At 54.1% G+C, this 12,083-nt stretch overlaps 1 protein-coding gene across 2 annotated transcripts in view; it reads left to right on the forward strand.

Moving 5' to 3' along the window:
* The window catches only part of RPTOR (regulatory associated protein of MTOR complex 1), a 411,258-nt gene that overhangs the window by 314,323 nt on the left and 84,852 nt on the right, over window positions 1-12,083 (forward strand). For both annotated transcript variants that reach the window (XM_068263876.1, XM_068263877.1), the window contains exons 10-12: window positions 1,683-1,758; window positions 2,006-2,107; window positions 6,930-7,013. In XM_068263876.1, the coding sequence (XP_068119977.1) occupies window positions 1,683-1,758; window positions 2,006-2,107; window positions 6,930-7,013 (262 nt within the window). The remainder of the gene's footprint in view (window positions 1-1,682; window positions 1,759-2,005; window positions 2,108-6,929; window positions 7,014-12,083) is intronic.

The raw sequence follows: 12,083 nt of genomic DNA on the forward strand, positions 1-12,083 counted from the left end.
TATTTGTTTTTTGTGCATAAGTATTATTATTAATTACAAGTTTCCAAAGTACAGTTTTATTTGCTCTGAAAGCTGCCATTGCATTTTATTTTGTTTCTGAGCGGCGTTTCAGCCGTAGTACAGCTAAGAAATAGAACATTAATAGCAAAGAAACAAGTCATATATTGTTTCCAGTACAGGAAGAGTTAAGAAACTTCAGTTGTCATCTATGCAAAAGAGCTTCTCTGAGCTTCACCACCGAAATTGGTCACTGATTTCTGGAGCTCTATACATCAAAGAAACAGTGACAGACAGCTTCAGATAAGGTTCAGTGAGAAGAGACGTTCAAAGGGTCATTAGCTCTGCAAACCACACTCTGTGTTTTAAACGATAAGACGGAGCAAGCAGTATGATGCAGTGCTATAAAAAGGGGGAGGGGGGTATGGTTTTCTATTTTTTTTAAAAATGATCTTTTAAATAATAAAAAAAAAAGGTTGCTGCAGCAAATACCACCAAAAAAAAGCTCTTTTAGGCCTAGTGCACACCAGAGCGGTTCTGCTGCGTTTTGCGATCCGCTTGCGGGTGCGGATCCGCTACAGTAATGTATTTCAATGGGCTGGTGCACACCAGAGCGGAAGGCGTTTTGCAGAAACACATACTCCCGGGCTGCTGCAGATTTTGGATTGCAGATGCGTTTCTGCCTCAATGTTAAGTATAGGAAAAACGCAAATTGCTCTGAAAAACGACACTTCAGAGCGGTTTGCCAGGCATTTTTTGTTACAGTAGCTGTTCAGTAACAGCTTTACTGTAACAATACATGAAATCTACTACACCAGAACCGCTACACAAAACCGCAAAATGCTAGCTGAAACGCTACAGAAAAAGAAGAAAAAGCGTTTCAAAATCTGCTAGCATTTTGCGGATCTGCTAGCGGTCTTTGGTGTTCACCAGGCCTTAGTGAGAAGAAAAGGAGGTAAAATTCATTTGGGTGCTAAGTTGTATGGCCGAGCAATAAACCCTTAAAGTTGTGAAATGCTGAATTGTAAAAAATTGCCTGGTCACTAAGGGGGGGTGGGGGGGGGGCTATACCTGTGGTCCTCTAGAGGTTAAAGAGAAACCCCAGTGAAAATACTGTAATAAAAAAGTGCTTCATTTTTACAATAATTATGTATAAATGATTTAATCACTTAGTTTACATTCTGGCATTTATCACATGGTGACATATTTACTGCTTGCAGGTGATGTCACTGGATGTAGCTGCTGCTTGCTTTGCTTTGTAAACAGCTATTTCCCACAATGCAATCAGGTTCACAGACAGGAAACTGCCTGGACCATGGTCCTCACAGTTTCCTGTGGGAGGGGTTTCACCACAGTATTAGCCATACAGAGCCCCCTGATGATCTATTGGAGAAAAGGAATAGATTTCTCATGGGAAAGGGGGTATCAGCTACTGATTGGGATGAAGTTCAGTTCTTGGTTACGGATTCTCTTTAAATATAATAGCGTGAAGGAGCCCCAAGTGTTGGACCGGTTCAGGGCAGCTGGGCCTACCTCCACTATTGCTGTACTTCAGTCCCGTCTAGAAAGATGCAATCAGCGCATTGCTCCCTGTGAACACGTTTAATCAAGATCTGCCAGTGTGTGACGTGGGATTGGCATTCATTAATCAGTCTGATTTTCCGGTTGTCTTCTTTTCCCCACAGGCAGGCGTGGGACCTGGCGGTGGATATCTGCCTCTCTCAGCTGCCCACCATTATCGAAGAGGGCACCGCATTCCGCGTAAGTGACAGCCATAGTTTAGCGGATTCCATCCCCACCGGTGTCTACAGAAAATGACATGTGTATTTGGGAGGACCTCTTATGTAAAAATATTTAAAAGCACCTCCCCGTAACCTTCTAGAAAGGGGGCAGCATTAAATTAGCCTACCTGCAGGGGCTGCTTTGTACTATGAAGCATATGACTACATTTCCTTTTATGCACCACTGGGGAGTCGGTCTCTAATAATGTATTATGTTCTCCTTACAGCACAGCCCCTTCTTTGCTGAGCAGCTGACGGCGTTCCAGGTGTGGCTGACCATGGGGGTGGAAAATAGAAACCCACCAGAACAGCTCCCTATTGTGCTGCAGGTAAGAGAGGCCCAGCTCTTGTGTCACCATCCCCTGCCTGATCACATTCCTCCCGACTCTGCAGCATCATCACCTTCCCCAACTCTGCAGCATCATCACCTTCCCCCGACTCTGCAGCATCATCACCTTCCTCCTACTCTGCAGCATCATCACCTTCCCCCGACTCTGCAGCATCATCACCTTCCCCCGACTCTGCAGCATCATCACCTTCCCCCGACTCTGCAGCATCATCACCTTCCCCCCGACTCTGCAGCATCATCACCTTCCCCCCGACTCTGCAACCTCATCACCTTCCTCCCGACTCTGCCACCTCATCACCTTCCCCAACTCTGCAGCATCATCACCTTCCTCCGACTCTGCAGCATCATCACCTTCCTCTGACTCTGCAGCATCATCACCTTCCCCCGACTCTGCAGCATCATCACCTTCCCCCGACTCTGCAGCATCATCACCTTCCCCCCGACTCTGCAGCATCATCACCTTCCCCCCGACTCTGCAACCTCATCACCTTCCTCCCGACTCTGCAACCTCATCACCTTCCTCCCGACATTGCAACCTCATCACCTTCCTCCCGACATTGCAACCTCATCACCTTCCTCCCGACTCTGCAACCTCATCACCTTCCTCCCGACTCTGCAGCCTCATCACCTGCCTCCCGACTCTGCAGCCTCATCACCTGCCTCCCGACTCTGCAGCCTCATCACCTGCCTCCCGACTCTGCAACCTCATCACCTGCCTCCCGACTCTGCAACCTCATCACCTGCCTCCCGACTCTGCAACCTCATCACCTGCCTCCCGACTCTGCAACCTCATCACCTGCCTCCCGACTCTGCAACCTCATCACCTGCCTCCCAACTCTGCAACCTCATCACCTGCCTCCCGACTCTGCAACCTCATCACCTGCCTCCCGACTCTGCAACCTCATCACCTGCCTCCCGACTCTGCAACCTCATCACCTTCCTCCCGACTCTGCCTCCTCATCACCTTCCTCCCGACACTGCCTCCTCATCACCTTCCTCCCGACTCTGCCGCCTCATCCCCTTCCTCCCGACTCTGCCGCCTCATCCCCTTCCTCCCGACTCTGCCGCCTCATCCCCTTCCTCCCGACTCTGCCGCCTCATCCCCTTCCTCCCGACTCTGCCGCCTCATCCCCTTCCTCCCGACTCTGCCGCCTCATCCCCTTCCTCCCGACTCTGCCGCCTCATCCCCTTCCTCCCGACTCTGCCGCCTCATCCCCTTCCTCCCGACTCTGCCGCCTCATCCCCTTCCTCCCGACTCTGCCGCCTCATCCCCTTCATCCCGACTCTGCCGCCTCATCCCCTTCCCCCCTCTCCTCCTCCCTCACTCATCCCCATCTTCCCTCATCTCTATGACCATTAGGTGGCAGTAGGGGCACACGGGGTATATTATGACTCTCCTCTTTAGTTTGCACAGGCACACACTCTTAGCCGAGTGACATTTCCCGTACTATGAAGGGGAGAGGGGGGGTGCACTCCTTGCTGCAAGGGGATACAATATCAATCATCTGAAAAACAAACGTTTCACTGCCAATCTCTATTCCCCGGAGCAGAGTCTGATGCAGAGCCCTGGGACCGACTGTGCAGACATCAGACCGTCGCACAACCTGATTACAAACGATTGCTTCAGGTGACAGAAATGTCAGAACAAGGCTTCAGAGCAGCAGAACATTGCTGGAGTCTCAGGCAGCATCCTCGGTGGCCGACAGAGCCGTGTAACCCCCTCATGTTCCGTGTGTTGCTGCAGCGGATGTAAATTTGTATGGAGACCGCTGTGTGCCTGTTCCCAACCCTTCTCCCTGGTCACACTTTGTACTTCTGCACGCCGCTCCCTCCCCAGCCAGCTGCTGGTACATTCTGGCTCTTCCATCCGAGGGAAGCAGAGGGGAGTGCCGGCTGCCCCTGTAGACTTTGTGCTCCTCTCTCATGGCTTGCTCCAGTGTTGCCCTTCGCCCGTAGCTCTCCCGGGCTGCCATTCTCTTCTGGAGATCGTTGTGCAGCGGAAATCTTCTCTGTGTTTTCGCAGTCTCATGTTTGGCCTGAAATGTGGAAGGGTGGGAGTCTCCAGCATTGTTTTGCACCTCATTGGGCTCGCCCAGACCATGAAGGAATGCGTCCAGCCCTTCATGTCGGCAACATTGCATCTCTCCTCCACACAGCCCCCATGTAAAGCCTTGCGCACATGCCAGGGGGTTCTCAGCCAAGTTGGCGGGTTGGGGCCACGTCTGCCATGTGTCTAGCATGTGTAAAGCACCCTCTTATGCATCAGGGAGAGATCAGCACCACAGATCATCACAGTTGGTTGCAGGACAAGGGCATAGTGCTCCTACTCACTCCCATCATGCACCATGCCATCATCCGCTCTCTGCTTCCTGCCATAGCGACCAAACTCATTGCTTGCCTCTAGGCTAGTGACACATCTGTACAGCATTTTGGGTGAAAATCTAGCAGGAGAACAGGTGTCCTTCAACGTGTTGACAAGGGTTTGATCTCTAACACCGCACTGCTGTCATTATTTTCTTGTAGTCTCTGCAGCAGAATATCTATCCTCCTCCTTTTTCCCCCTCTCCATCTTCCCTTTGGACTCTTACATTAATCACCCTTCAGTCTCCCTTGCCTGTCCCCCTTCTTCATCCCTTTCCCCCTTCTTCATCCCTTTCCCCACCTTCATCCCTTTCCCCACCTTCACCCCTCTCCCCACCTTCACCCCTCTCCCCACCTTCACCCCTCTCCCCACCTTCACCCCTCTCCCCACCTTCACACCTATCCCCCACCTTCACCCCTATCCCCCACCTTCTACCACTCCCCTCCACACTCTAAACCACATTTTCTAACCCCCACCCTCCCTCGTCCATCCCCCTCTTTCCTTGTCCGTGCCCCTCCTCCCTCGTCCGTGCCCCTCCTCCCTCGTCCGTGCCCCTCCTCCCTCCCCCTCCTCCCTCGTCCGTGCCCCTCCTCCCTCGTCCATCCCCTCCTTCCTTGTCCATCCCCCTCCTTCCTTGTCCATCCCCCTCCTTCCTTGTCCATCCCCCTCCTTCCTTGTCCATCCCCCTCCTTCCTTGTCCATCCCCCTCCTTCCTTGTCCATCCCCCTCTTTCCTTGTCCATCCCCCTCCTTCCTTGTCCATCCCCCTCCTCCCCCGTCTATGCCCCTCCTCCCCCGTCTATGTCCCTCCTCCCTCGTCTATGCCCCTCCTCCCTCGTCTATGCCCCTCCTCCCTCGTCTATGCCCCTCCTCCCTCGTCTATGCCCCTCCTCCCTCGCCCGTGCCAGGCCTCCCTCGCCCGTGCCAGGCCTCCCTCGCCCGTGCCAGGCCTCCCTCGCCCGTGCCAGGCCTCCCTCGTCCCTCCTCCCTCGGCCGTGCCCCCTCCTCCCTCGGCCGTGCCCCTCCTCTCCCGCCCATGCCCGTCCTTCCTCGCCCATGCCCGTCCTTCCTCGCCCATGCCCATCATCCCTCATCCATCCCCTTCCTCCCTCGCCCCTGCCTGTCCTCTCGTGCCCGTCCTCGCTCGCCCGTGCCCGTCCTCGCTCGCCCGTGCCCGTCCTCGCCCGTGCCCGTCCTTCCTCGCCCGTCCTTCCTCGCCCGTGCCCGTCCTTCCTCGCCCGTGCCCGTCCTTCCTCGCCCGTGCCCGTCCTTCCTCGCCCGTGCTCGTCCTCTCCCGCCCATGCCCGTCCTCTCCCGCCCATGCCCGTCCTCTCCCGCCCATGCCCGTCCTCTCCCGCCCATGCCCGTCCTCTCGTGCCCGTCCTCGCTCGCCTGTGCCCGTCCTCGCTCGTCCGTGCCCGTCCTCGCCCGTGCGTGCCCGTCCTCGCCCGTGCTCGTCCTTCCTCGCCCGTGCCCGTCCTTCCTCGCCCGTGCCCGTCCTTCCTCGCCCGTGCCCGTCCTTCCTCGCCCGTGCCCGTCCTTCCTCGCCCGTTCCCGTTCTTCCTCGCCCGTCCTTCCTCGCCCGTGCCTGTCCTCTCCCGCCCATGCCCGTCCTTCCTCGATCCCCTTCCTCCCTCGCCCGTGCCTGTCCTCCCGTGCCCGTCCTCGCTCGCCCGTGCCCGTCCTCGCTCGCCCGTCCTCGCTCGCCCGTGCCCGTCCTTCCTCGCCCGTGCCCGTCCTTCCTCGCCCGTGCCCGTCCTTCCTCGCCCGTGCCCGTCCTTCCTCGCCCGTGCCCGTCGTCCCTCGCCCGTGCCCGTCGTCCCTCGCCCGTGCCCGTCGTCCCTCGCCCGTGCCCGTCGTCCCTCGCCCGTGCCCGTCGTCCCTCGCCCGTGCCCGTCCTCTCTCGCCCGTGCCCGTCCTCTCTCGCCCGTGCCCGTCCTCTCTCGCCCGTGCCCGTCCTCTCTCGCCCGTGCCCGTCCTCTCGTGCCCGTCCTCCCTCGCCCATCCCAGTCCCTTCCCATCCACCTCTTACTCGTCCCTTGATCTATTCCACCCACCCCAAAATTTGTCCTAGGCTTTGGTAGGGATGTTGGACATTAGTAGGAAGTTTAGATTGAGTTCCTGTAAGGCACAAGTAGTTCCATGAGTCATTCATTGCACTCTGTGAAGATCAGTAAGATGCTGATAATTCTCACTTTCACGCAACTTAGATTTGGGCCAATAAGAGTGTGCAGAAAGCAGATTTTATTGGCCCATTTTCAAGCTGTATACAATTTGCACACATGGCTAAATTATTCAGAGCTCTAGTCACCTGCTGCTGCTGCATTTGATTGGTCTATATCTAAACAGCCTAAAATGAGCATCAACTCTGAATTCTTATTACCTCATTGGCTGTCCCCTACTAGAGCCTCCTGACGTCTCCCTATGTTTCCCTCCCTCAGGTGCTGCTAAGTCAGGTTCATCGGCTGCGAGCGCTGGACCTGCTGGGGCGATTCCTGGACCTGGGGCCCTGGGCCGTCAGCCTGGTAAGTCTCTCCTCCTTTCCGCCTAATAAGTCTTTCCTCATGGTAATTCTGTCTTCCTTTCCTCGTGGTAATTATTTCATCCAGGCAATTCTTTCCTTCTTTCCTCCTGTTAAGTATTTCCTCCTTTCCTCTTAGTCTTTTCTCGTTTCCTCTTGGTAAGCCTTTCTTCCTTTCCTCTTGGTAAGCCTTTCCTCCTTTCCTCTTGGTAAGCCTTTCTTCCTTTCCTCTTGATAAGCCTTTCTTCCTTTCCTCTTGGTAAGCCTTTCTTCCTTTCCTCTTGGTAAGCCTTTTCTCCTTTCCTCTTGGTAAGCCTTTCTTCCTTTCCTCTTGGTAAGCCTTTCTTCCTTTCCTCTTGGTAAGCCTTTCCTCCTTTCCTCTTGGTAAGCCTTTCCCCTCTTTCCTCCTGGTAAGCCTTTCCTCCTTTCCTCTTGGTAAGCCTTTCTTCCTTTCCTCTTGGTAAGCCTTTCCTCCTTTCCTCTTGGTAAGCCTTTCTTCCTTTCCTCTTGGTAAGCCTTTCCTCCTTTCCTCTTGGTAAGCCTTTCTTCCTTTCCTCTTGGTAAGCCTTTCTTCCTTTCCTCTTGGTAAGCCTTTCTTCCTTTCCTCTTGGTAAGCCTTTCTTCCTTTCCTCTTGGTAATCCTTTCTTCCTTTCCTCTTGGTAAGCCTTTCTTCCTTTCCTCTTGGTAAGCCTTTCTTCCTTTCCTCTTGGTAAGCCTTTCTTCCTTTCCCCTTGGTAAGCCTTTCCTCCTTTCCTCTTGGTAAGCCTTTCCTCCTTTCCTCTTGGTAAGCCTTTCTTCCTTTCCTCTTGGTAAGCCTTTCTTCCTTTCCTCTTGGTAAGCATTTCCTCCTTTCCTCTTGGTAAGCCTTTCTTCCTTTCCTTTTGGTAAGCCGTTCCTCCTTTCCTCTTGGTAAGCCGTTCCTCCTTTCCTCTTGGTAAGCCTTTCTTCCTTTCCTCTTGCTAAGCCTTTCCTCCTTTCCTCTTGGTAAGCCTTTCTTCCTTTCCTCTTGGTAAGCCTTTCTTCCTTTCCTCTTGGTAAGCCTTTCCACCTTTCCTCTTGGTAAGCCTTTCCCCTCTTTCCTCCTGGTAAGCCTTTCCTCCTTTCCTCTTGGTAAGCCTTTTTTCCTTTCCTCTTGGTAAGCCTTTCTTCCTTTCCTCTTGGTAAGCCTTTCCTCCTTTCCTCTTAGTAAGCCTTTCCTCCTTTCCTCTTGGTAAGCCTTTCTTCCTTTCCTCTTGGTAAGCCTTTCTTCCTTTCCTCTTGGTAAGCCTTTCTTCCTTTCCTCTTGGTAAGCCTTTCTTCCTTTCCTCTTGGTAAGCCTTTCTTCCTTTCCTCTTGGTAAGCCTTTCTTCCTTTCCTCTTGGTAAGCCTTTCTTCCTTTCCTCTTGGTAAGCCTTTCTTCCTTTCCTCTTGGTAAGCCTTTCTTCCTTTCCTCTTGGTAAGCCTTTCTTCCTTTCCTCTTGGTAAGCCTTTCTTCCTTTCCTCTTGGTAAGCCTTTCTTCCTTTCCTCTTGGTAAGCCTTTCTTCCTTTCCTCTTGGTAAGCCTTTCTTCCTTTCCTCTTGGTAAGCCTTTCCTCCTTTCCTCTTGGTAAGCCTTTCTTCCTTTCCTCTTGGTAAGCCTTTCCTCCTTTCCTCTTGGTAAGCATTTCCTCCTTTCCTCTTGGTAAGCCTTTCTTCCTTTCCTCTTGGTAAGCCTTTCTTCCTTTCCTCTTGGTAAGCCTTTCTTCCTTTCCTCTTGGTAAGCCTTTCTTCCTTTCCTCTTGGTAAGCCTTTCCTCCTTTCCTCTTGGTAAGCATTTCCACCTTTCCTCTTGGTAAGCCTTTCTTCCTTTCCTCTTGGTAAGCCTTTCTTCCTTTCCTCTTGGTAAGCCTTTCTTCCTTTCCTCTTGGTAAGCCTTTCTTCCTTTCCTCTTGGTAAGCCTTTCTTCCTTTCCTCTTGGTAAGCCGTTCCTCCTTTCCTCTTGGTAAGTCTTTCCTCCTTTCCTCTTGGTAAGCCTTTCTTCCTTTCCTCTTGGTAAGCCTTTCTTCCTTTCCTCTTGGTAAGCCTTTCTTCCTTTCCTCTTGGTAAGCCTTTCTTCCTTTCCTCTTGGTAAGCATTTCTTCCTTTCCTCTTGGTAAGCCTTTCCACCTTTCCTCCTGGTAAGCCTTTCCCCCTTTCCTCTTGGTAAGCCTTTCCTCCTTTCCTCTTCCTAAGCCTTTCCTCCTGGTAAGCCTTTCCTCCTGGTAAGCCTTTCCTCCTGGTAAGCCTTTCCTCCTGGTAAGTCTTTCCTCCTGGTAAGTCTTTCCTCCTTTCCTATTTGTAACTCTGTCCTCCTCCCCTCCTGGTAAGTCTTTCCTCCCATATCACAGGTTCGCAGTCTGTTGACGCTGGGGGGTTATGCCGCCGTACACGATGGCTGAGTTCTGCTATCTCCCTTTATTGATTTACAGCCAGGGCTGATGGCAGGAAAGAATCAGTTTATGGCAGAGCCTGGGTATAAAAAGAATCACGGATTTGTTTGCTTTGCTGTAATGTGTTTTTTCCCTGAGCAGAGAACAATGCGATCCGCAACACAAAAGTCCAGAACTCGTCTCACATAAATGATTCAGGGAGAGAGAGAGAGGTGCGCAGTGAATCGCACAGGATGTACTCCGCGATGGGGCTATTATTTCTGCTGTGCCACAGAGACAATAGACAGCACATCAACAAAAGACTGGCGGCTTTCATGAATCTTCCTCCCAGACCCCCCTTCCCTTTACTTAGTGTTACTGGATGGCCGGGGTGATTCATACAGTCAGCAGCACCGTTATGTGCAGGACAAAATGGCCGACCACAAACATTCCTCATGTCGGGTTTTCTCTCTGCTGGGTGAAAGAGTGGAAAGTCCAAACTGGATAAAGAAGTAGAGAAAACAATCAGGGAGACAACCAAAGCGGAATGCAGGGGGTTCTATGACCTGCGTATGTGAATTCAGGCGCATCGGAAAATCGGCGCAGGAACAGTGCCGATAGTAGAACATCGGTACATTTTCAGATGTTGTTTAATTAATTGTTACCGATATTTTACTGTAGCTAAACCTAACACCACACTCACACAGAACCCTCCACTACAGATGCCTAACCCCTCCTGGCGGTGCCTAACCCTAAGACCCCTCCTGGTGGTGCCTAACCCTAAGACCCTTCCTGGCGGTGCCTAACCTTAAGACCCCTCCTGGCGGTGCCTAACCTTAAGACCCCTCCTGGCGGTGCCTAACCCTAAGACCCCTCCTGGCGGTGCCTAACCCTAAGACCCCTCCTGGCGGTGCCTAACCCTAAGACCCCTCCTGGCGGTGCCTAACCCTAAGACCCCTCCTGGCGGTGCCTAACCCTAAGACCCCTCCTGGCGGTGCCTAACCCTAAGACCCCTCCTGGCGGTGCCTAACCCTAAGACCCCTCCTGGCGGTGCCTAACCCTAAGACCCCTCCTGGCGGTGCCTAACCCTAAGACCCCTCCTGGCGGTGCCTAACCCTAAGACCCCTCCTGGCGGTGCCTAACCCTAAGACCCCTCCTGGTGGTGCCTAACCCTAAGACCCTTCCTGGCGGTGCCTAACCTTAAGACCCCTCCTGGCGGTGCCTAACCTTAAGACCCCTCCTGGCGGTGCCTAACCCTAAGACCCCTCCTGGCGGTGCCTAACCCTAAGACCCCTCCTGGCGGTGCCTAACCCTAAGACCCCTCCTGGCGGTGCCTAACCCTAAGACCCCTCCTGGCGGTGCCTAACCCTAAGACCCCTCCTGGCGGTGCCTAACCCTAAGACCCCTCCTGGCGGTGCCTAACCCTAAGACCCCTCCTGGCGGTGCCTAACCCTAAGACCCCTCCTGGCGGTGCCTAACCCTAAGACCCCTCCTGGCGGTGCCTAACCCTAAGACCCCTCCTGGCGGTGCCTAACCCTAAGACCCCTCCTGGCGGTGCCTAACCCTAAGACCCCTCCTGGCGGTGCCTAACCCTAAGACCCCTCCTGGCGGTGCCTAACCCTAAGACCCCTCCTGGCGGTGCCTAACCCTAAGACCCCTCCTGGCGGTGCCTAACCCTAAGACCCCTCCCCAGGCATTGCCTAACCCTAAGACCCCACCCCAGGCATTGCCTAACCCTAAGACCCCACCCCAGGCATTGCCTAACCCTAAGACCCCACCCCAGGCATTGCCTAACCCTAAGACCCCACCCCAGGCATTGCCTAACCCTAAGACCCCACCCCAGGCATTGCCTAACCCTAAGACCCCACCCCAGGCATTGCCTAACCCTAAGACCCCACCCCAGGCATTGCCTAACCCTAAGACCCCACCCCAGGCATTGCCTAACCCTAAGACCCCACCCCAGGCATTGCCTAACCCTAAGACCCCCACCCCAGGCATTGCCTAACCCTAAGACCCCACCCCAGGCATTGCCTAACCCTAAGACCCCACCCCAGGCATTGCCTAACCCTAAGACCCCACCCCAGGCATTGCCTAACCCTAAGACCCCACCCCAGGCATTGCCTAACCCTAAGACCCCACCCCAGGCATTGCCTAACCCTAAGACCCCACCCCAGGCATTGCCTAACCCTAAGACCCCACCCCAGGCATTGCCTAACCCTAAGACCCCACCCCAGGCATTGCCTAACCCTAAGACCCCACCCCAGGCATTGCCTAACCCTAAGACCCCACCCCAGGCATTGCCTAACCCTAAGACCCCACCCCAGGCATTGCCTAACCCTAAGACCCCACCCCAGGCATTGCCTAACCCTAAGACCCCACCCCAGGCATTGCCTAACCCTAAGACCCCACCCCAGGCATTGCCTAACCCTAAGACCCCACCCCAGGCATTGCCTAACCCTAAGACCCCACCCCAGGCATTGCCTAACCCTAAGACCCCACCCCAGGCATTGCCTAACCCTAAGACCCCACCCCAGGCATTGCCTAACCCTAAGACCCCACCCCAGGCATTGCCTAACCCTAAGACCCCACCCCAGGCATTGCCTAACCCTAAGACCCCACCCCAGGCATTGCCTAACCCTAAGACCCCACCCCAGGCATTGCCTAACCCTAAGACCCCACCCCAGGCATTGCCTAACCCTAAGACCCC

Source organism: Hyperolius riggenbachi, chromosome 12 (genome assembly GCF_040937935.1).
Source record: "Hyperolius riggenbachi isolate aHypRig1 chromosome 12, aHypRig1.pri, whole genome shotgun sequence".
NCBI classification, from domain to species: domain Eukaryota; kingdom Metazoa; phylum Chordata; class Amphibia; order Anura; family Hyperoliidae; genus Hyperolius; species Hyperolius riggenbachi.